Source organism: Neocloeon triangulifer, unplaced genomic scaffold (assembly GCF_031216515.1).
Source record: "Neocloeon triangulifer isolate White Clay Creek 2 clone unplaced genomic scaffold, ASM3121651v1 ptg000009l, whole genome shotgun sequence".
Lineage (NCBI taxonomy): Eukaryota > Metazoa > Arthropoda > Insecta > Ephemeroptera > Baetidae > Neocloeon > Neocloeon triangulifer.
In genome coordinates, this window is record NW_026775551.1 from 1,335,154 (window position 1) to 1,355,998 (window position 20,845).

The 20,845-nt window shown below is 39.7% G+C and overlaps 4 protein-coding genes across 5 annotated transcripts; 2 read left to right on the top strand and 2 right to left on the bottom strand.

Moving 5' to 3' along the window:
- The first annotated feature begins 44 nt into the window (after positions 1–44).
- On the top strand, positions 45–1,374 carry LOC132195114 (uncharacterized). Its single transcript, XM_059616874.1, has 4 exons — positions 45–157; positions 217–425; positions 496–702; positions 760–1,374. Exons 2-4 carry the CDS (start codon positions 243–245, stop codon positions 1,042–1,044), a joined length of 675 nt encoding a protein of 224 aa, XP_059472857.1. The 5' UTR covers positions 45–157; positions 217–242; the 3' UTR covers positions 1,045–1,374.
- On the bottom strand, positions 1,229–3,087 carry LOC132195113 (palmitoyltransferase ZDHHC23-B). Its single transcript, XM_059616873.1, has 4 exons — positions 2,754–3,087; positions 2,168–2,698; positions 1,828–2,004; positions 1,229–1,769 (listed from the first exon to the last, which is right to left on the bottom strand). The coding sequence occupies exons 1-4, from the start codon at positions 2,894–2,896 to the stop codon at positions 1,574–1,576; spliced, it is 1,047 nt and encodes a 348-aa protein (XP_059472856.1). The 5' UTR covers positions 2,897–3,087; the 3' UTR covers positions 1,229–1,573.
- Positions 3,088–3,161: 74 nt separating this feature from the next.
- Positions 3,162–4,840, top strand: LOC132195360 (splicing factor U2af 38 kDa subunit). Of its 2 annotated transcripts, none has more exons than XM_059617302.1 (7): positions 3,162–3,294; positions 3,518–3,605; positions 3,665–3,731; positions 3,834–3,916; positions 4,000–4,205; positions 4,285–4,389; positions 4,591–4,840. In XM_059617302.1, exons 1-7 carry the CDS (start codon positions 3,251–3,253, stop codon positions 4,703–4,705), a joined length of 708 nt encoding a protein of 235 aa, XP_059473285.1. In that variant the 5' UTR covers positions 3,162–3,250; the 3' UTR covers positions 4,706–4,840. The 2 variants fall into 2 exon arrangements, with proteins under 2 accessions (XP_059473285.1, XP_059473286.1); XM_059617303.1 differs by having other exon boundaries at positions 4,612–4,840.
- On the bottom strand, positions 4,270–20,749 carry LOC132195480 (dynein axonemal heavy chain 7-like). Its single transcript, XM_059617498.1, has 63 exons — positions 20,459–20,749; positions 20,176–20,402; positions 19,754–20,050; positions 19,542–19,695; positions 19,330–19,479; positions 19,064–19,270; positions 18,795–18,923; positions 18,504–18,745; positions 18,143–18,446; positions 17,869–18,084; positions 17,626–17,829; positions 17,280–17,569; positions 16,773–16,895; positions 16,334–16,714; positions 16,086–16,275; positions 15,793–16,024; positions 15,621–15,736; positions 15,419–15,560; positions 15,225–15,361; positions 14,943–15,167; positions 14,728–14,893; positions 14,535–14,680; positions 14,248–14,481; positions 14,047–14,198; positions 13,829–14,000; positions 13,600–13,776; positions 13,416–13,547; positions 13,146–13,367; positions 12,896–13,093; positions 12,716–12,839; positions 12,342–12,666; positions 12,138–12,285; positions 11,877–12,086; positions 11,653–11,825; positions 11,424–11,565; positions 11,047–11,187; positions 10,839–10,997; positions 10,560–10,783; positions 10,330–10,501; positions 10,036–10,263; positions 9,753–9,981; positions 9,579–9,700; positions 9,301–9,520; positions 9,012–9,252; positions 8,910–8,960; positions 8,755–8,857; positions 8,566–8,699; positions 8,317–8,508; positions 7,849–8,254; positions 7,613–7,801; positions 7,391–7,562; positions 7,187–7,332; positions 6,987–7,136; positions 6,784–6,935; positions 6,509–6,731; positions 6,302–6,455; positions 6,085–6,251; positions 6,007–6,024; positions 5,738–5,954; positions 5,534–5,685; positions 5,338–5,481; positions 5,150–5,284; positions 4,270–5,090 (listed from the first exon to the last, which is right to left on the bottom strand). Exons 1-63 carry the CDS (start codon positions 20,747–20,749, stop codon positions 4,884–4,886), a joined length of 11,826 nt encoding a protein of 3,941 aa, XP_059473481.1. The 3' UTR covers positions 4,270–4,883.
- Positions 20,750–20,845: the final 96 nt, after the last annotated feature.

Genomic DNA, 20,845 nt, shown 5'->3' on the forward strand with positions numbered 1-20,845 from the left:
AGGTTACTGGCAAGGAGGTTACTGCTTTAGCCAATCAGACCACAGCGTTTTCCAAACATTCACTCCCATCAACCAATCAGAGACTTTGTCCAAGTCACGTGATACCAGGAAAAGCGCGCGCTCGCAGTGCCGTTACATCTGTGCTCAATGAATTTCGGTAAATTTCATGTTTATTATTATTTTATTTCGAGCTGAAATTGGCTGATGCGTTTCTAGATTGGTGAGATTTGGAGCCAGCAAAAATGTTCCACCAGCTGCCGAAAAGTCGAGCTCAAGCCGAAGAATTCTTCATCAGTTACAAGAAAAACGTACTAGCCAGGTTAAAAAATGACGCCTTGGATAATTCCAAAAACCTTTCAAAATGCATTCAAGACGGAGTTTCAAACCTCTTATGCGAACTAAATGAAAAGAAAATGAAGCTGCAGGTACGCAATTTTTTTTTTAATTTCCAATTTAAAAACTTCTATCAACAAAATTTGATGTTTATGTATGTAGGAAACAGGAGTGTCAATTGTAGAAGCCAAGAAAAAACGAAAAATTTTGACTCAGCGTATTAAAGAGGCGAGTTTAAAGGACAGAGAAGACTTGGAACGAAAACTGAAGGAAATCGACAATGTTTGCGAAGGCCTGGAGATTGAACGAAAGCAGATGGTGATGCGTCTAGAAGAGAAGAAAATGGAAAAAAGACATGGAAAAATAACTGTAAATTAATCCATTTTTAATTCATGTCCATTTACAACTCATTTAAATTTTCTTCAGGATCAAATAGAAGCACTTAAGGTGGCTAAGTCTTTGTTTTCGAGCTTTATGCAGCTGAGCATGTCTCCCACCAATTGCAACCACAGAGTGTTGCTCAAGTTTCCGTATCGACAAAGCCAGCAGACCCTTCATATCTTGTTCGACACATCAACAATGACTGTCTATGAACCACAACTTGAAGTGAAAGAATTTGCGAGAGGCTTGGAACAAGATGGTAATATTGCTTTGTTCTTGGTTAAAATTTGGAAGTACTTGAGAGCCAAAGAGAAAACCAGATTGGATTGAAATTTGAAAAGTAGCAATAATTCAAGTTTGTTTTAAAATGTGTAAATATGTAGCATTCCCTGGTATGAAGTTCATAAAACAAAATCGATTGATTAAAAACTTCAAATTACTTGCTAATAATGATTCGAATCTCAAACCAGCTTATAAAACTGCCTCATGTGATATAGGTTGAAATTATAAACAAAATTTCTTTATACAGATTGATAATTTACTTCACTTTGTTCATGTTTTATTAAATTAAATCTTTGTAATTAGATCGAATTTTAATATTTTCCTAGATTATGAATTATTAGAAAAGGCACAATAAATAATGTACAGAATTTTAAAGTCATTATTAATTAGGTTCTTGGAACTTAACAGAAGGAATTTTTTTCAATTTTGGAAATCACAGCTCTCACTAGTATTGACATAACATAAATTTATAAACAGAAATCCCAATTCAACAATTCTATCAACTGTGCTACTTTTAACTCCAAACAGAGAAAGCGTCAATTGCAAAAGTGATCAATATGAACTACAAAAACTAGGTTCACACATGCATATTTTGCATTTTACCCTTCGTTCTATTTTTTGTACAGATGTAGCTTTTTTCACTGGAGGGAAGCTGCGACCACTCGTAATTTGTGTATCCAAGTGCTCTCAAATAGATTTGCCGTAGAAACGCAGCAAAAATAATTATTGCCAAGATGAGGCTGTAGACACCACTCACAAAGCAGATGGCGATGCTGGAAATATTGAGAAATCAAAATTGATGCTTAACTCTGATAAATATATCAAACTTACTTGTAGTCGTAATATACATCACTGCAGTCATCTGGGACTAAAATAAAATTGTAAAACATAAAAGGGTGACAGGCTGTAGTAAGAACTAAATAGGAGTTGATGATCAAAGCAGCCGAGATGAAAAACATTCCAGTGATGAACGGTCTGATATTTTTGCTTCCAATGCAGCAATCCAACCTGATTTAATAAGAACTTTCTGTTACTAAAGCCTATTACGAGTAAAGTTCAAGTTATATTTAATAAGAATTGTTAAAAAAAATTATATTTCGAATTATTTTTAATACAAATATTTTTTTTCACTGAATTTTACTGCTAAAAATTACATAATTATAAAACTGACCAATAGCAGTGATATTCTCCTCCAAGTACGTAGTGGTCGCAGATATTGCAGTGCATCAGTTCAATCGGACATCCTTTTTGGCTAACTTTTTCATCATTCTCCTGGTTGACACTGACGGTAGCGAGTCGAGTTTTGACAAGGAAAACTAATCCTGTTGCTAATGCAACGATCAAAAGAAAGTTTTCCGAGGGCAAAATCTCCAGTCGAGGAATGATCATAAGTTCAAAAACGAAAAACATACAAACAGCAGAGGTCAACGACCAGGATAGAAAAAATTTGTTAAGTGGGAAATATTGTTGGTAGAACTTTTTGGAGTAGAAAATCAGGAACGGAATTATGAGAGCCACAGCAACTGTGCACCAAACGCTGAGAGATGCGAAGAGACCAAGCAGAGGCAGTAGGAAAACTGGCAGGATGAAGTCCAAGGGCACAGGACGTGCGCCACCCTTCCACGGAATTCTACATCGGTCTTGAAGGACTCGGTACATGTTAAGGTGGATGTCGTTCGGTTGCGCTTGTCTGGTCAGTTTCCTGTGTTGAAATAGATTATAATAATTGAAATATTATTGTTTAAGTTAAATAAAACCGGTCAAAATATTCGTCAACATGCTCGCAGTCGCAGCAGCACCCAAGGAGATGGCTCCTTTGCCTCTTTAGATTTACGTATTCACAGAAGCAAAGAAAATTGTTCTCTTCTCCGTTGTCTTCTATGATGCGATATTGTTTCATCTCACTAGTCTCTAGACATACCTATTGCCATTAATTTTTTAAGGCTGGGCTGTTACAAATTATCTAGACTGACTGATTTAGGTAAAAATTTTGATAAAAAAAAAACGGAATATTTATTTATTTTCGTTTTACGTCAGTATAGATAAGGCGCCTGAAATTTCTACAAACAAGGGGGGCGCGGTCGATCATTCCTTAACAACAAAACTACCAACTTTCCAAAACACAAGTTTACGTTGGCCAGCTTGTAACTTGTTTTTTCGTCCATACTCCATTGTTGTTGGTTGTTGTAAACGATTCGTCGGAGTGTCGGCATCTCCACGTTTTCTGCATTTTGTCGCCGAATATTGTGGAAAAATGGCTGAATATTTAGCCTCGATTTTCGGCACTGAAAAGGACAAGTAAGTGAATAATTTTTAGAGCTGTGGGGATCGCAAAATATAGCAATTAAGACCAGGACGGGACACGACCTGTGTTCGACCGCGCCATCGACGCGCGTTCTAATTTTTGTTTACTAACCGGCCCAGTAAAAATAATGCAATCTCCTTTGGGGTTTCTTTTCACATTTAAATGTGTCAGTTGTCTTAATTATTTGACATAAATCATAAATTTTAACTTTCCCAGGGTGAACTGTTCTTTCTACTTCAAAATTGGTGCTTGCCGGCATGGAGACCGCTGCTCGCGAATACACAACAAACCAACTTTCAGCCAGGTATGATGAATTTTTAATTGAGCTGATCAATTGGGCAAACATGACCTCTCTCTTTGCAGACTGTCCTGCTACAAAATTTATACGTCAATCCACAGAACTCGGCTAAGTCGGCTGATGGATCCCACTGTAAGTTTGTATTAAATTTTGTATTCATAATGATTTCTTTCCCCCGATCAATTCTTGTTTTGCTGCGTATGGCAGTTTTCACCACTTTTTTATTTTTTTCAGTGATTGCAAATGTTTCTGATGAAGAAATGCAGGAACACTACGACAACTTTTTCGAGGATGTTTTTGTTGAGAGTGAAGACAAGGTCAGTTTAGAAAAAAAAAATATTTTCAACACTTTAACTTTCCAAAAATAAAATAACTCAATCTATAAATATCAATTTTTCAGTACGGCGAAATCGAGGAGATGAATGTTTGTGACAATTTGGGTGACCATTTGGTGGGCAACGTCTACATTAAATTCCGCAGAGAGGAAGATGCTGAAAGGGCAGTTTCTGACCTGAATAACCGCTGGTTTGGCGGAAGACCAGTTTATGCTGAACTCAGCCCTGTGACCGATTTCCGTGAAGCTTGCTGCCGCCAGTATGAGATGGGGTAAGTTTTGTCTTTCAATGAATATCAGTCAGTTTATATTGATAGTAAATATTAATTAATTTTTATTGTGTCATTCCAGCGAGTGCACCCGCAGTGGTTTCTGCAACTTCATGCACTTGAAGCCAATTTCCCGCGACCTGAGGCGCTACCTTTACAGCCGCAAACGCAAGGGTGGTGGCCGCAGGTAAAGTATTTTAAAATTAAACAGTATTGCAGAAGAACACATAATTTTTTTCTCATTATTTTCATTGGCCAACAAATTCAATGAACATCGCGAGTATGAACATAAAATTTAATAAGTGAGTCGTGTTTCCTTAAGCTATTTTTTAAATAACGCTTTGTAATAATTGTGAGGGCAGTTTTGAAACAAATTTCAAATTGGCAGGTCTCGATCTCCTCGTCGCAGGTCCCGTTCGCCCAGAGACAAGCGCTCCCGCTCCAAGGAAAGGCGCCGCAGAAGTCGCTCCAGGGAAAGAGAGGGCAGGTCAGGACGCTACTAACAACGGTACGTGCATCATCAAGCGCTCGAACTCTTTTATTCCCAACTTCAATCCGTGTACTAGTTTAATGATTGCGTGTTAATTTGAATAATTAAAATAATATAAACGGTAACTCTTGTAAAAGTGCAAAAGTAAGCAATGCGTTTTTCAATTTTTACGAACAAACTACTCTTTAAAATTAGTCCGGCAGTTGGCAAATTAAAGCGGTTCCGCGCAGAATCCAGTGCTTTGGATCTTCAATCGTGTCGAGTTGGACTGAAAACAGGAAGTTCGAAGAAAGACCCGTCGAGTTTATAGATCCCTTGCGTTCAGACGTTTGATAAACCGGGCAAGTGTATTTTTTCGCATCAAAATCGTCCGCTAAGAGAAACGACTTCAACCAGACCTAGATCGCAAATAAAAACTTCATTAATAAAACTATAAATCCAACAATTAAATGCCTACTTTAGGGAATACATTGAAGGGATTATTACTCTCAATTTCAGCCAAGCGGCCATTTTCCATGTCCCACTGTGCGCCATTTATGTAAAGTCCAGACACAATTACTCCTCGGTCGATATCCTTCTCGCCTTGCAAAACCTGTTTCGGAATTTTTTATGAGAACGATGCATTATTAATGAGAATTGACGTACTTCGCAATCAATTGCCACTTTTTCCATGTCGAGTCGGTCAAACACCTCTGCGTTGCAATCTGATAGCAAAACAGACAAGAAGCTGTTGGGTATGAAAAACCCTGGAAGCCAGAAAACTGTTGGTTGACCATTTTCCACCCAATCCTGAAATCATAATATGATATGAAGAGTGAAAAATAGCTTAAATTTATCATACTTGACAGAATTTGACTCTTTCATTCAAATTTGTTATAAATGAGTCAAGCGGCTTAACACAGGCGTAGCTTTTTGATTTCCAGCAATCGGGAATTTTATTTTGTGCCAAACTTTGTGCCAGTTGCTCCAACAAAATGTGCATCTTGGCGTGACCTGGACAAGGACAAACGTTTAATTTTCCCTTGAGAGTTTTTAAACACACAACCTTTGACTGCTCCCACTAGATTTTCCAATGAAAATGCTATTTCTTCTATCAGTCCGTTGTATTGGATCAAGTCTTGGATGAGGATTGTCGCAAGACCGCCACTGATTTTTCCTATCGCCAAGTGCAAATCAAACTTTGCAGGAAGTGCGCTAATTATTTCACGGACTCTTCCGAGCAGGAATTGCTCAGATTCGTATTGCGACATCTCTTTGAATGGCTTCGATTTAAATCAATTAACTAATACTCAAATTCTAAAGTAAACCGATTACCTTAAAAATAAATCCGGTCTAATAATTAAAAAACAAAAAATTATCAGTAAGTAAATGATTGTTGTTAAACTTTTCTACCTGAGAATGATTCAATTTGGCAATCAAATTCTGGGCCAAAGCCTCATCACTTTTTCTACCAATGCTGTTGCTGATGCCGCAAAGCTCCGGCTCTGTTTGGACCGACAATCTTTTTATATGACCGAGTTGCTCTTCGTACTGCAGATTAATGGGATACTTGAACGACTCTGAAATTTCAATGTAATTATTAAATGTTGACTGTATTCTCTGGTCAAACCGTTTTTGTCGCAGAAAAAGTTGCACGACTCTACACAGGGTCGACAGCACTCGTTCAGTAGCGTTTCTAAGCACCTTTGATCCCACGGGTCAAACATCAACCCACCGTAGTAGCACTCGCTGGCCACATAGTAAATTAAATTAAGGGGCAACTCCTGTTTAAAATTTAGGCTATAATCAAGTTTTATGGTTAATTAATGAATTTTACTGTTGCTTCAAGTAAAATTGATTGCAATTGCACCAAACTGGACCTGAGGTCCGCCTCTGTGAATTTATACGGCTCCGTCCAGCCGAGAGGCATGAAGGATGTTCGCTGCATGGCCAGGGCGTGGAAGAAGCAAAAGCCGTAGAGAAGTTTGTGGAATTCAGAGCTCATTCGGGCGCAACTCTCAAAATAGTCTAAGTCCGAAATTGGATCGGTAGTAAAAGACCTAATACAGAATTCAGAAATCTCTAATAATTTTAAAATAATAACTAATTTACATGAGCATGTTTTCCTTCAGCTTTTTCGGTGGGTCAAATACGATTTTAATTCCACTTTGTAAAATCGCCTCTGGAAAATTCTCCGAAGAAATCGTCGAAAGCCAAAGTCGGAACTCGGGGTGGGTAGACTCTGCGTTGAGTCCGTCGCAAATCTTAAATTCAACTTTAGTTTGTAATTTCGAATGTAGAAATAAACCTGAAACCTTTTCTAAGTGGACCGTCCATGCAGGCTCAAGGTGGCAATTCTGCAATAAAACCCAGGAACCGATTTTGACTGCTTCTTCGATCAAACCGGCCGCAACTAGGCCTTGATGTTCCCCCAGAGAGACAATTTGCATTTTTTGAGTCACTCGCTGAAATTTTAAATTGGTTAAAATGCAACATCAAAGTTAATTATTTATACCATATCTGCTGCAAATTTGAGCAGGGTCAGAGTTGGATCTGAACTGGCAGGGTGGATGAAAATCAGCGCGTTCTTGCACGATGAGCTGGAGAACGACGAGGGCAGATTGAATATTGGCGGCTCTGTGTATTCTGAACCCAGAAACTCTGACAAAGTGAAAACAAATAGTTATTTTGACGTCTAATTTTTATCATATAGCAAAACCTTCAATTAAATTCGTTGCTGCATTTATAAGCATATCAGGCCTGATGCATTTAAGAATTGCCAAAATTTTGAACTTTTCGAATTTTACTGGGCAAAGATCAATTCCCTTGCTCGGTGTATTGTAAAAATCCATCCATAGACTTTCATTCTGTTCCATATGGTCCTTGATGCTCTAAAAGAGAATTAACATTGTTAAATCGATTCTAACAAAATAAGCTCAACCTGATAAGCTGGAATCTTGAAAAGAGCCTGAAACTTTCGCCAGTAGGAATTTGGAAGCCAGTCAAATCGATTTCCATCTCCATTCTCGCTTTCATCAAATTCATTTTCCACCAAAAACTTCCACTCCTCCTCATCCAGATTTAGCTTTCCCATCGCCTTTGCAAGCAAAATGACAAACACTTGCTTGTCCTGGTGTAAAGAAATCAGTCATTGCTATTAAATTCAAAAGTCGCAACCTTTTCGAAAATGCAGGGCAGCACGTTTTTGTAAAGGGCCAGTGAAAGTTCAACGCTCAAATCCTGCATGCGTTTTTGCAAATCCTCGACGCGCTCCGTTGTGTCGATGACGTTTGTAAATAAGTCAACATACCAAGTCAGAGAAAATTTGTAAACGGGCTCCAGGGCCAGAAGTTGCACTAAGCTGAAGTAGAGATTGCTCGCGTGTTCCGCCACCGGTTCGTAAGCAAAACGCGACTTGTCAATTGCCACCTCGGTCAGCTCGTTGTTGGTCTTCTTCTCGATGACCTCGTTGATCAACGTTTTGGCCAGGCAGACGGCCTGCACGGCCATGTCGTCCTCAAGGATGTCGCCGTTCGATGTCCAAATCTCGTCCAAGATTTTGTTTTCGAGCTCTCGAAGTTGCCTAGAATCAATTCAATTCCATTTTTCCGTAACTTTTCAATTTTTTTTTATCGCTAAAATCACCTCAAATTATCGGCCCCAGAAGTCATGATTTGTGACTTTTCCGACTCGAGGTCGGGCCTTTCCCTTTGCACAGTTACTGACAAGAGCTGCTCTTGCAATCCCTTCGGCGTAAGCGCAAAATTGATCAGACTCGCTTTCGAAGCAAATTCAGGAGACAATTTTAAATCACGTTTTCGAGTCGTAATGTAAAGCCTAATAAAATCATTGTCATCAATTCTTTTCCGCGTTGTTTTGAGTAAATAAATTTACTTAAAATTGGGGTTGTACTCGACATTGGAATCTCCAATTTTGACTGCCACAATCGATCCCTGTTTAAAAGTCTGCTTCATTAACAATGGATCCAAAATAGGGTCCAGCTCCTCGCTGATATTTTCCAAAAGTGCCTGATAAGAAATTTTTAAAAATAATTGGGTGTTAAATTACAGTATTTTTTAATACAGCTTTTCCGCCTTGGACACACGCGTCCAAGTTTCTTATGTAGTCCGAGTCGCAAAGCCGAAGGACTTGCAACTGATTTGGCGCCTCAATTGCTCGGATCCACCTGAAAATGGCCAACTTTGAGACTTTTTATTAATTTTTTTCCCTAAACAAACCTATTTGCCTGTCCGTCCGGATCAAATATAAGCGGCCACTTTCCAGAGAATCTAAAGTTAATTAATTTTTAATTGCAACGATTTTATTTTAATTTTAAATACTTTGTTATAATGGCGCTTCCCATAACAAAAGCATCGTTCAGCGGCAGTCCAATATTATTCCAATCGAGCAACTCGACAGAATCGCCCAAGATGGAGCTCAATTGGAACTCCGCAGGCTTTGCAGAACATTCAAAACCTTGGGCGTTAACTTCTTCCACCCACTTTGTGGTCTGTTCGTGGCGCAAGCGGGGGCCAAACGGGCCCAAATAAGCGATCGACGCGGCGCAAATCAACATGTCACCTGAATAATTTCAATATTCAGATTATTTTCTTGAAAGTTTCGACGCACCTGTGATGTGCTTGTAACTCTCGGCAAGTTCCTTAGCCCTCGTTTGCCATTTGCCAGTTTCGCTCAAAAGGGCCGCGAGCAGTTCTTCCGAGCGTTTGATCTTTTTCTGGCACAACTCGAGTCGCGAATGCAGCTCTTCCCTTTGCGCCTGGGCCTGCACCAAATCCGCTTTCGCGTCGGTCAACTTGCTCTCGGCCTCCCGCAATACCGCCTCTTTTTCCTGTTTTATTCCGAAAAATAAAAATTAGTCTTCAAAAAAACCAAAATAAAATCGGCACCTCTAAAACAGCATTCGCGCTTTGAAGGTCGTCGTTCGCCTCAGCCATCACTTGCCTCTTTGGAGCGGCCGTTTTCACTGCCACGTCGTAATTGTACAAAGCAATCACCCATCTGCACAGAACTGATAGATTTTTTTTTCAGTAAAACTTTTTTTGAATCAATTCAAATCGTACTTTCCGCCACAGGTGCAATGGCTTTTAATTTTTCCGGCTCGAAAGTCTCGTCTGAAATAATTCGCTCCTGAATTTGCTTTGACGCTTTCGACGGAATATTTTCCTTGTCGATTTGCATCAAACCCTCGATGAACTTCTGGTCGGCCAAAAGTTTCTTTCCTGGACCCCAGTAGTCGTCCATCGTCTTGCCGGGCGCGTTTGGATTTGCAACCTTTTCAGCTTTTGCATCCTGAAATTTATCGAGTTGAAAAAAATTTAATTTCATGTAAAAAAAAATCCCAACTTTCATCAAGCAAATTGCTTCCATGAGTAGTTTGAGGTTTTTCGGCGGACTTTTGATCGCCCTCAGTGCAGAAATATCGGCCATTGGCAGGGTTTCTAAACTTGCAGTTGCCTCTTCCAGAGGCCCGAGCATTTCACCCACACTCGACTCGCATTCTTCCTGTAAGACTCGAACTTGTTCCTTTTTTGCTTCCACCGATTCCCTGTCAGTCAGAACAGTTTGCTCGGCCTGTCAGCAATTCAGTTTTATTTTTGGCCCAAATTGAGTTTGAAACGAAACTTTTACCTCCGCAACCTCTCTGGTCTCATTTTCAACTGCCACCGAGCCGAGCTCCACAAGCTCGGAAGACTTTCGCAGTTTCGGCATCAGATTTTGAATTTCCTCCTGCATCTCAGGAACCTCCTTCTCGGCGCCCAAAATCTTTTCTGCAGCCGTGTTGCACTTGTCTTGCTCCTCAATCGCCGATCTGAGAAATGCATTTTCGTGAAATTCAAACGGTAACGTGAAAATCCATTTTTCAAAACCTTCGCCTTTGAAGTAAAATCTGCTTGAACGTTTTGAGAAACTCGATATACGTCGTTGGTGTAATTAGACTAAAAATTTCGTTTTTCGCAAGGTTTGAAAGAACTTGGGCGTCCGCGTGGAATTTCTTGCACAGTTCAATGCAAATTTGCAACTCTTTTGGCTCCAGACCGACTTCGCCCAATAAATTTTCGGCCACGTCTTGCAACGCATCGTCAGGCCAGTTCTTTGTTTCGAATTATCTGTATTCTTATTTTGTGTAAAAAAATTTAAGATCTTACCAAAAACCAGTTCATCGTGCAGTTATTGATAAGCGCAGGAAACTTCTGCAACCGCGATTTGAAGTTTTCCGAATCAGGGTTGAGACATATTAAAATGTGTAATTGATCCCTCAGTTTTTGCAAAAAGAAGTTCAGCAAGGCCGCGTTGCTACCGTCAGTCTTTTTAAATTCAAATTAAAAAGGATTTTCGTTATTATTTTTCAAATACCTGCACTGATTTGTCTCTCTGTCTGTCGATTTCTCCCATTTTTTCAACAATTTCCGTCTTCTCATCCGCCGTGATTAAGTTCGAAATTTCACCAATGCAAAGCAAATGATTGAAATCCTCCAAGTAAACTTCGCTCTTTTCCTACGCAAAAATAAAATTGACTGGCGATCAGCATTTTAAATGAAAATTCAGTATATTATACTTGTTCATCTGAGAAGAGGAGAACAACATTTTGATCAGAGGTGCCGCTTCTGATGAGCAGTTCCTTGATATCCTCTCGCCATTTTACCATTGAATAATTTTTATTTATATCCGGCTGAACAAATTTCAAACAGTTTTATCAAGATTAATAAAATAATTTTGAAAATTTTGAATACTTGATAGAGTTCGTAGTAGCAAATAGACGCAGCCAATCTTGCCAAAGACTGTTTGCCAAGTCCAACTGGGCCAATTAACAGTCCATGGCTGCGGGGTTGCTTCAAAAGTCTGCATATTCGCGAGAGATGCTCCATTGCGTATCTAAAGCATAATTAATTAATTAATTTTTCTCAGAATTCAATTATTAAAATTTAAGTTGCTTGTTTTTAAATTTAAAAAAATATTGACCTAAACATAACCAAATCGCTTGGCTTTTTTGTCATGCTGTTGAATTCTCCGAGGCACCGTTCGACCACGCTGCGCAAATTTTCCAATTCGTGAACTTCACTGTAATTCCGCGAGTCAGCTTTTGGGTTTGCGTAGTCGCAGAACAGCAACTGCCGCAGCGCATGTTCCGTAACCTTTAGAAATATTTGAATAATTTAAAATTAAACTATAATTGTAATTCGCACCGGCTGGTCGTTGCTGGTCAAGTGCTTGAACATTTGATCCATGTCGTTTCCCAGTTTGTCGATGCACGTCTCTCTAACCACCTGAAGAAGCCAATCTCTGTCCGCCTTGTCTGGCATTCGGTCGGCGAAAACTCGCAAAACCTCGTGGACCCACAGCCGCTTCATGGCTGCCAAGTCTTCAATCGCCTCCGGAACAGACAGCAAAACACCCTTTAAACAATAAAATACATTTCTGTCTTTTAACATATTTAACATTTTTACTTGAATCACTCTTGAAAAATCACGCAAATTGAAAATGTAGTGGCATTTCGAAGGGGTTGGCATTAAAAAGCCCTTTGTAGTTGTGTAAACCTTCAACGTCGCGGCCACAACTTGGTCTATTGACGGATCAAACTCTTTGCTGAACCCTCTGCAGAAAATTATGTTTAAAAAAAAAATTAATTTCGATTTAAATATTATGGAAACCGAGTGTCCAAGTGCCAGAGCATGAGCCGGCTGAAAATCGCCACCAGGGTCGATTCCTCAAATTCGTTGATGGAAATTGCTGAAAAATGCCGCAAAAATCTTGTTGACGTTTTCGCCAATCCAACGGGCGCCGAGCCCATCGCACAGAGAATCTGCAGGTCCGTGATTTTCTGCGGCGAACCGGTCGCAATTTCAAACCACGTCTCGTGGTCCAGCAACTGGCGCAGTAGCTCGATCGGGGGTTGACAACCGTTGACACTTTCAGGCATGTTGACGTCGTCCACAAAAACGAGACACCTTTTGCCCAGAGGTGGGCCGTAAACTCCTATAAAAATCGATTTATAAAAAAATGTACTCAAATTTAATATTCAAACCTTTGCGCCGCTTGTCAACGTTGCTCATGACCAAATCTTGAATCTCCTGAGCAGTGGTTTTGTTGGAGAAAAGCACAAACAGCGGTTTGTAAACGTTCTTGTCAACTTTGTTCTCCAAGAAATCCTTTCGTTCACAATCAATTTTTATTTTTTAAATTTTATTTTTAATTATATTAATACCGTGATATAAATTGATTTTCCAACTGCAGAGGGCCCAACAAGAATTATAGGTTTGTTATTTCTGACAAGTTGGTTGAGAAGCGTCAAGCACCTCACAGTTTCCAAAGTCGGTACAATTATTTGGTTGACAGGGATGTCTCGTGGGATCGGAGGAGATCCTTTCAGATCCTCTTCCCAAGGCCTCCATTTACCTTTGCCCTGAAAAATTCCTTTGGTTTTTAGTTCACAACATTTTTTACTTCAAGATTACCTCTTTAAAGTATCGATAATTGTAGACGGAAAAATTATCAGGAATGGGAAAGATGTACGGCTTGACCGGCGCAGGGATTTCGTCCACTATGCCGTACTCGGAATTTAACTCTTGAGGGAACTCCTTCGCTAAAAAGCCACGGAATATTTTGTCAAATTTCACTCTGCTGTCGGCGTCGAGCGCTCCTCCAATAGACCAGATGCAGGCGTAAAAGAAAATTCCCTGCGTTGGTCAAATTTTAAAATTGATAATTTTTATGTTCAAGCAAACCTCAAGTTGAGCTCTCATGTCAATGCTTGAAATCTCGTCCTTTCCGTCGTCTACAGTGAATTCAATTGCATAGCAATCAAAAATACTTGTCGTCGAACGTAGTAAATTGCACTCCATGAATGGGAACTCGGACTAAATGTCAGATTAATTTTAAAAGTCCATTTAAAATTTAAATATAACATGCCTTGAAAATGCCTTGTTTGTGCATATTTATTAGAGGCGGATAAAATCGGTCAAACAGGTCTTGAATAATTTGCAAGTAATCTTTCAGTGCAGCTGGCAAAGTTTTGATCCAGGTGCTCAAAATTGCATTCCAACCAACAGCTTCGGAACTGACGTATGAAATCCCGCACCTCGAGACCTTGAAGATTTAATTTAATTTAATTGATATTATCATTAATTAATGTCCAAACTAATGCTGGAGACACGTTGTTTAATTCGTCCGTCTCAAAAATTATGTTCATTTCCTGCGGCAAATGGCAGTTTTCTCCCGACATGAGAAAAAGGCGCCTGCTGTCATCCAAAACCGTGTTTAAATTCTCTGCCCAAGACGAGTCCATGGGGCCGTCAAATACCAGCCATTTCCTGATTTAAAATTTTCAATTTTATAACTTCTTATATGATTTAAAACCTGTTGGGGGTCGCGGCCAAAGCCATTTGCCTGAAGCACTTGGGCAAAACGCCGTCCGACCATTCGTGGGTCATCGAATCAAAGGCTCCATAAAGTTGGTTCAGAGTCATGGATTTTGGATTGATGATTGTCATTTGAACTTTTCTCTTTTCCTGAAGCCAAAATTAAAAATATTTACCATTTCAAATAATTTTCATTTACAATTTCACTCAAAACGGCCGCGAGAACTTGGTAGGCAGTCGTTTTTCCTGCAAAAGGCTGCCCTAAGATAATCACTCCTTGTTTCACTTTGAGCAAATCGTTCATTTTCAAAATGCATTCAAGGAATTTTTCCGTCGCCTGCAAGTCTCTGTCTTGACAAACCGATTCAATGGTCGTTTTCAAGTCAATGTCAATTTCCTCCATCTCGTTTTGGAAAACGCCAGCCAGTATTTCCTTAGAGAATTAATTTTTAAATGTTAGAAATTCCGTGGTTTATTTTTTAAAACCTGATAAACTTTCAAATCGTGGCTTGTGTATTTTGAGCTGTTGACGCTTTCAATCGCATTGCGAATTATTTTCCCTTCCGAATCGTCTTTGTTGGTAAATCGCCACTTTATGGCGCAGTCGAGAACTGATTTTATTGCCCTTAAACCTGAACATTAAATTTTTTTAGCCGTTTCAGCAATTCTTTAAATTAACCGTGATCGTAGTGCGTCTGCAGGGACAGTTTCCGTGCACACTGACTAAAAACTTGCATCATTTTGTTAGCCAAAAGTTTTGCATCGCGAAATCCGTTTGATGTTAAAACCACTTCTGCCAAAACCCTCACTGAGGGTATTTTCATTGCCACTGGTCTTAGCAAGGACTATAATTGTAAAAATAAATATTAAAAAAATCTATTCAAATAAGATTACTCTTAAATTCGCTGGCAGTTTTTCTGATCCTGAATTGCCGAGTGTAGCTAAAATCAAGCATGTCGAGTCCAGTTGAACTTTGCTGCCGTCCAAAGTCACAAACGCCTTTTTAGCTTTTGTTGCTCTCTGAATTGCCAAAATTTGATGCGACATTGAGGAAAGCGTTTCCACGCTCAGTCTGTCCAATTCATCAAGACAAGTCCAAGCTCCAGACGAGGCAACACCCTTAAATTGACACAGATTTGTTAGAGAATTTAAAATTTGTACAGATTTGCTGCTCACCTTAAATAATTTCACAAGTGTGATGCAATCCATTTCTGCCGAGCAACTGATGCAAACGCAAAGTTTTGCGGCAATGTTGGCCAAATCTTTAATGCTTTCGGTTTTGCCCGAGCTCACTGGCCCATCAATTACAACACCTGTTGTTTAAAATCTGGTCTTTGAATTTGAAATTTAAATATCAAATCAGTTTTTACCTAGACTCAGTTTAAGGGCAGCAAATATAGCTTGGAAACATTGGACCGTTTGCGAGGTCAAGACCAAGCGCACAAAGTCTCCTAAGTACTCGTAGCCGTAAGCGACACTCGCATTCAGCATTTTAATTGAAATATCCTTTTCCTAGTATTTTTTCCAATGTAATTTTTAATTAAATGAAAACATTTATTTTGCTCAACCAACCTCCCAATAATATCTAAGTTGCGTAATCCAATGGAAATTCTCAACTTTATCGACGTGATTGTTAACCAGAGCCAGAATTGCATTTTGGCAGTAAATATTTTGTGTCAGAAGAGAACCTACAAGTAATATTTTCAAATAATTAAAAAAAAATAATAATAATAAAAATAATAACCAAGCATCGACCGGTTGCTGCTAGAAATTTCTCGACTCAGTAGTTGCGTCTCCTCTTGTACGTGTTTTGTAAATTTTGCGAGCAAACTATTCAAAGTTCCGTCGACTATCGCCTTTTCCGTCTCTCGCGTCCAGTTGATGTGGAAAATTGCAAGAACGGCCTGGCTGGAATTTTGCAAAACCCACTGGCCGTCCCCGTCAAAATTAACATCACGTTGGCAGTCGGAAATCATCTGAAATCAATCGATTAAATTAAGAACACTTTATTTTTATTTTTGCGCCTGCCTTTTTCACGCTCGTTTTCATCCCGATTTCCAACTGTTGCATCCACTGCTCCACCTGTCCCCTCGCCGAGGCAGTGTCAATGACCTCCACCAATTCGACTTGCTCTCCCCGAGCCGAAATAATTGCCGAAATCGCCATATCCTCCGTAAATGACAATCTCGATATTCCTCGGAAACACTTTCTCAAATTTTGCTGCACCCTTTAAAAATAATAATATGTGATGCTCTCATTATTTTTAATCTTACTTATTTTCTCACCGAGATGGATCTTTTGTCTCCGAGAGAATTTCCAGAAGCTCGTCGTTGGAAAGGAAGAAAAAGCGTGGGAAAAATGTGCGTTTCTTGTCCAAGTAGTCGTTCAGTCCTCTCTGAATTGCGTCCAGCAGGTCGCTCGATTTGTGCAAACGTTCGAGCATTTTGTCGATTTTGGCCACGACCAATACGTGCAAATCGGTCAGAACCACCTTCATTATGTCTCTCCACATTTTGTCAACCGCTCCGAATCGACGGCCCTCCTCAGGCATTTGCGCGTTAATATCCGGGGAGGAGAAAATCGGCTCCAGGTACATCCAGGTACCCTGAACCTTCATCCAACTGTCCAAAATCTCTTGCAGAAGCATCAGATTTGTCTCCCACTCACTATTTTGATTTATGAATAGAAATTAATTTTCATTTTAAATAATTTTTTTAGAATTACGTAATGTCTTTCTCAAATGGCTTGATGTAGGGTGATCCTCGCATTGTTTGCGTTTTCACGATGTGGTCGTCTAAAAGAAGCTGAATGTCGTCTATAGAGGATAAGAAGTATGTTCCACTCTCCCTAAAAATAAAAATAAAATCATTATTAATTCTGCCAAAAAAAAAAAAAAATAACCTAGCGAATTTGGATGATTTTTTTTTATTTTCTTTGGCAAGGGTTTTATTTCCAAGGAGATATAACAAGAAGATTTAATTAACACTGAAAACTGAAATTTTAAAAATGAACAATATCTTTAAGGAAATTTTCTGTAACCATTTTTTCTCCAAATTGGCTTGACTAAATTTTACAAAAATTGCACTAAACCAAATTTTTCCCCATCCCTATTAATTGTAAAATTAAATCAAGAAATATCTACAAAATTTGGATTATCCTTATGGAGAACTTTCAGATAAAATTATTTTCGTAACTGGTTAAAAAAATTTATAATAATAACGACACGCCAACCTGTACGGCACGATGGAAAATTCCATGGTGACCCATTCAGCAATCATCGTATTCAGAGCCTTTTCCAAATTATTTTCTTTCGTGGCCGACTCGCTTATGACCTGAAATTTGCTGTTGTAGTCGCCGAGACCGAAGTCAATGATTCGCGCCAAGGTCAGCGCTGTGTCGGCCTTCAGAGGAAATCCGACTATTTCCGAAACTTTCTCCCAATGTCGCTCTTTCATGTCCGGATTGCCCAAAGTCTGGATCACGGGCAAATTGTCGCGAAACTCTTCGATCCGTTGGTGCACCTTTGAAATTTATTTCGACTCACATTGCAGCTCTTTATTTAGTTTTAATTATATACTTTGCTTATTAATTGTTTCACAATCAGAATATCGGTGAAAGTTTTCTCCAATTGTTGGACCGTCTGCCAAAAGTGTTCCGCCTCAGCCTCGATCACCGCTGGGTGAAAAGCGCCCACCTGGCTGCTCATCCACAGCTCGTGTTTTGTAATAAACCCGTTCGCCGTCTCGTAAAGCTCCAAATATGGTCCCAATTGCTCAGAAACCTTTTTTAATTATTTTTTATTAAACAAAAATTAAATTACTTGTTCCCTGAGCGGATATTGCGAAGTTTCCCAGCCAAAAGCGACCTCCTCGGCGTTGAACTGCTGAATGTCTGTCAGAGCCGCGTTTAGTCTTGACTGGAGAGTCCGAGCGCGTTGCAAATACTTTGGAAGTTCGTTAATGTCGCCCAGGGTTTGAAATTCGGCCACCAATCGTTCTTGCTGGGAAAGCGATTCGACGAAATTTTGCGTTCTGACCTGAATTTTTTTAATTCTAATTTAAAGCCATCGTTAGCGAATCGAGGGAGTTCTTTACTTTTAGTGCTTGTTGGTACTCTGCAGTTTTCTTCAAAACGATTTCCTGATGCTCCAGGAGGACGTCGGGCATTTTGCCGTACCACTTGAACGGAGCCGCGTTCTGTTTCACCTCGGCCGGCACCACGGTCATGTGGTCGACCAGAAACAGCATCGACAGACAAACCTGGCGCAGTCGTTCCTCCAACTGGGCCAACGTGCTCGACTCGACTTGATGCACGAATTCCTTCAAATCCATCAGTTCGGCCGTGTTGGCAGGCGGGCTCAAGGCGCGCGTCGCAATTTCTTCATATTCTTCACTCAATCTATTGTGACATTTTTTCTTTCTTTCTTAATTTAAAAATGAATTTTATAAAAATTACTTGAACGAAAGAGCCAAGTGCTCAGCTCGCATGTGTGCCAGAAGTTGATCTCTGAGGGCGATGGCAGCCTGAACGAGCGCCACCACCAGAGGACCTCGGTGGACTTCGAAAAGTCCCGCGTCCACCACTAGCCACGTGTCGCACGGAATCGTCTGGCTCAAATCGTGCAACTCGGTCACCCTGGCCACCATTTCCTCGTAAGACTGTTTGTTACGCAAAAAATGGTCCACTTCCTCTTGCCACTGTTTTTTTTATAATTAGTTGATTTTTATTTCAAATTCCTTTCCATACTTCTCCGTTTATTAAGCTGATGTAGTTGTCAAAATCCTGAATTCGCATCTCTGGCAGAATTCGCTGCTCCTCTAGATTTGCAATCAGAGTCTCTTTCGCCTGTCTTATTATTTTTTCCGGAATTATGGGCTAAATATTAAAATTTGAATTAATTTTTAATTTGTATAAAAAATCGTGGCAGTTTAAAATTGCGAGAACTGCCTTGCCTGCAGAATTCTGTGTAGGCTTTTTGCTCGGCATACCTGTCGTGCCGGTTGCATAATACGTACCTTTAGAAGGCGTCCCTCCTGCGGAAGCGGCTGCAGCCCCAGTTTTTCCACGAGAACGGTTTCAATTCGCGGGATTCTCGACACCGCGTCTTTGAATTTGTCGATCAGATTTAAAATTTCTTGCTTGTATGCCGAAAAAGACGGATCGAAGACGACCACTTTGTTCCTGTAAGCCACCTCAAGCACAAAGCCCTTGTTTTTCCTTGACTAGAGACAAATTTTTTTTATTAAATTTCATTTATTATTGAAATAAGAATTATTTTTACTTTTGTATCGCAGATAAACTCCGTGAAATCTTTGATTGATGCAATACAGAGATGTTGTATTTGGCTTGTCATTATCGTGGCAACGCACTCGAAAAAATCCCTCCTCTGTTTTTCGGCAGTTGCCGGAGGCAAAATTCGGTTCCTCGCGCCCTAGTTTTAAATAATTTTTAAACTTGATATATATATATATATACATTCTTGATTCCTCGTACCTGGAGAAAAATTGCCTCCAAAGATGGAAACCAGTTATTCTTCAAATACAAAACCGCTGTCTGGATTTGCTTGCCAATTAATTCCTTGAACGGTTTTAACTCGAGCGCCTTTTCTACAGAACTCAGCTCCTTCAAATCAACTAAGCGAATGTCACTATTAAAAATTTAATAATTATTTCTATAGATTTAATTATGAAATTGAAAACATTTACCTGTATGATTTGTGCCAAAGGTCTAGCACGTGTAAGATGCATTTATTGACGACGTGCAAGTTTTTGCGGACGTAGTTTCGCGTTCTACAAACCGCCTCCTTGCGCTTTTTGTCAGCGATGGCCTGCCTCGTTCGCTCCACAGAACTGAGCCTTGGCCGTGCATCAGGGAAAACTTCCAGGGCGCTGTTCTTGTGGTGCAAAACATACTCAACGACAGAAACTTTGACCTCTTGGATGAATTCCTTTTGCACTTCGGTAAGGAGTGTTTGCAGATCATCTTTGAAATTTTTCTTTAACCTATAGAAACCGTTTTTTTGTTGCAAAATGTAAAAGTAATTTTACCCAATTTTAAAATTTTTAACTAAAACGATCTAAATTAATTATATGAGCTATTTTCCTTATATTAAAAAATAAAATAAGACCTTGTTGGTATGAGACTGAGAATTCTATTGATGAAACTTTGTTGGAGAGGCGCAATATGCTCCGTGCCTATGCCATGCTGGACATATCGTCGATACCTCCGCATGCGCCTCTCCGACCTGTTCTCTTCACTTTCGCCCTCTTCGCCACCATCATTCAGGTACTCGAGAAGCTTTTTCCTGTATTCGATTCTCTGCTGCATCATCTCTGTGTAAGGTCTGCTAATTTTCTAAAATATAAATTCAATTTTGTATATTTTTATTAATTTTATTAAAAACTATCAACCTTTGCTGTTTTCTTTTTGTGGCAAGTCTTGATTGGAGGTAAAAGTTCCTTCCTCTTTGGCTGCAACCCTACAACAGACCTTCGGCCGATCTGCCTTGGCGGCTCTTGGTTCACCTGCAGCCGTTTGAGCAGCTCCGCTTTCAGTTGGTGATACTCCTGCACAATGTTGAACTGCTCGGGCTGCGCGGCGCCTTCCCTGTCGTCGCGCAACAACTCCTGCAGGAAAGCCATCTGCTTTTTTGCATCTCCATCGTCCTTTGATTTCGACGGATCTCTCTTCCTTTTGTACATTTTTTCAATAATTATTTAGACATCAATCAAGATTTGGAGTATTCTTGATTGCAATGATATAATATAATTGTTACCATAGCAACTGACATAGCTACA

What these genes read in the sequence shown, in the direction of transcription:
- LOC132195113 (XM_059616873.1), bottom strand. Translation starts at nt 2,896, where the DNA reads ATGAAACAATATCGCATCATAGAAGACAACGGAGAAGAGAACAATTTT. An exon ending in GGAGAATATCACTGCTATTG is followed by an intron (nt 2,005 to 2,167) that starts GTCAGTTTTATA and finishes TTATTAAATCAG; the next exon opens with GTTGGATTGCTGCATTGGAA. An exon ending in GATGTATATTACGACTACAA is followed by an intron (nt 1,770 to 1,827) that starts GTAAGTTTGATA and finishes CAATATTTCCAG; the next exon opens with CATCGCCATCTGCTTTGTGA.
- LOC132195480 (XM_059617498.1), bottom strand. Translation starts at nt 20,749, where the DNA reads ATGTACAAAAGGAAGAGAGATCCGTCGAAATCAAAGGACGATGGAGAT. An exon ending in TTGAAAATGAGACCAGAGAG is followed by an intron (nt 10,264 to 10,329) that starts GTTGCGGAGGTA and finishes AATTGCTGACAG; the next exon opens with GCCGAGCAAACTGTTCTGAC. An exon ending in TGCCCTGCATTTTCGAAAAG is followed by an intron (nt 7,802 to 7,848) that starts GTTGCGACTTTT and finishes TCTTTACACCAG; the next exon opens with GACAAGCAAGTGTTTGTCAT.
- LOC132195360 (XM_059617302.1), top strand. Translation starts at nt 3,251, where the DNA reads ATGGCTGAATATTTAGCCTCGATTTTCGGCACTGAAAAGGACAA. An exon ending in TTGTTGAGAGTGAAGACAAG is followed by an intron (nt 3,917 to 3,999) that starts GTCAGTTTAGAA and finishes TCAATTTTTCAG; the next exon opens with TACGGCGAAATCGAGGAGAT. An exon ending in CGCAAGGGTGGTGGCCGCAG is followed by an intron (nt 4,390 to 4,590) that starts GTAAAGTATTTT and finishes TCAAATTGGCAG; the next exon opens with GTCTCGATCTCCTCGTCGCA.
- LOC132195114 (XM_059616874.1), top strand. Translation starts at nt 243, where the DNA reads ATGTTCCACCAGCTGCCGAAAAGTCGAGCTCAAGCCGAAGAATTCTTC. An exon ending in AAAAGAAAATGAAGCTGCAG is followed by an intron (nt 426 to 495) that starts GTACGCAATTTT and finishes TTATGTATGTAG; the next exon opens with GAAACAGGAGTGTCAATTGT. An exon ending in AAAGACATGGAAAAATAACT is followed by an intron (nt 703 to 759) that starts GTAAATTAATCC and finishes AATTTTCTTCAG; the next exon opens with GATCAAATAGAAGCACTTAA.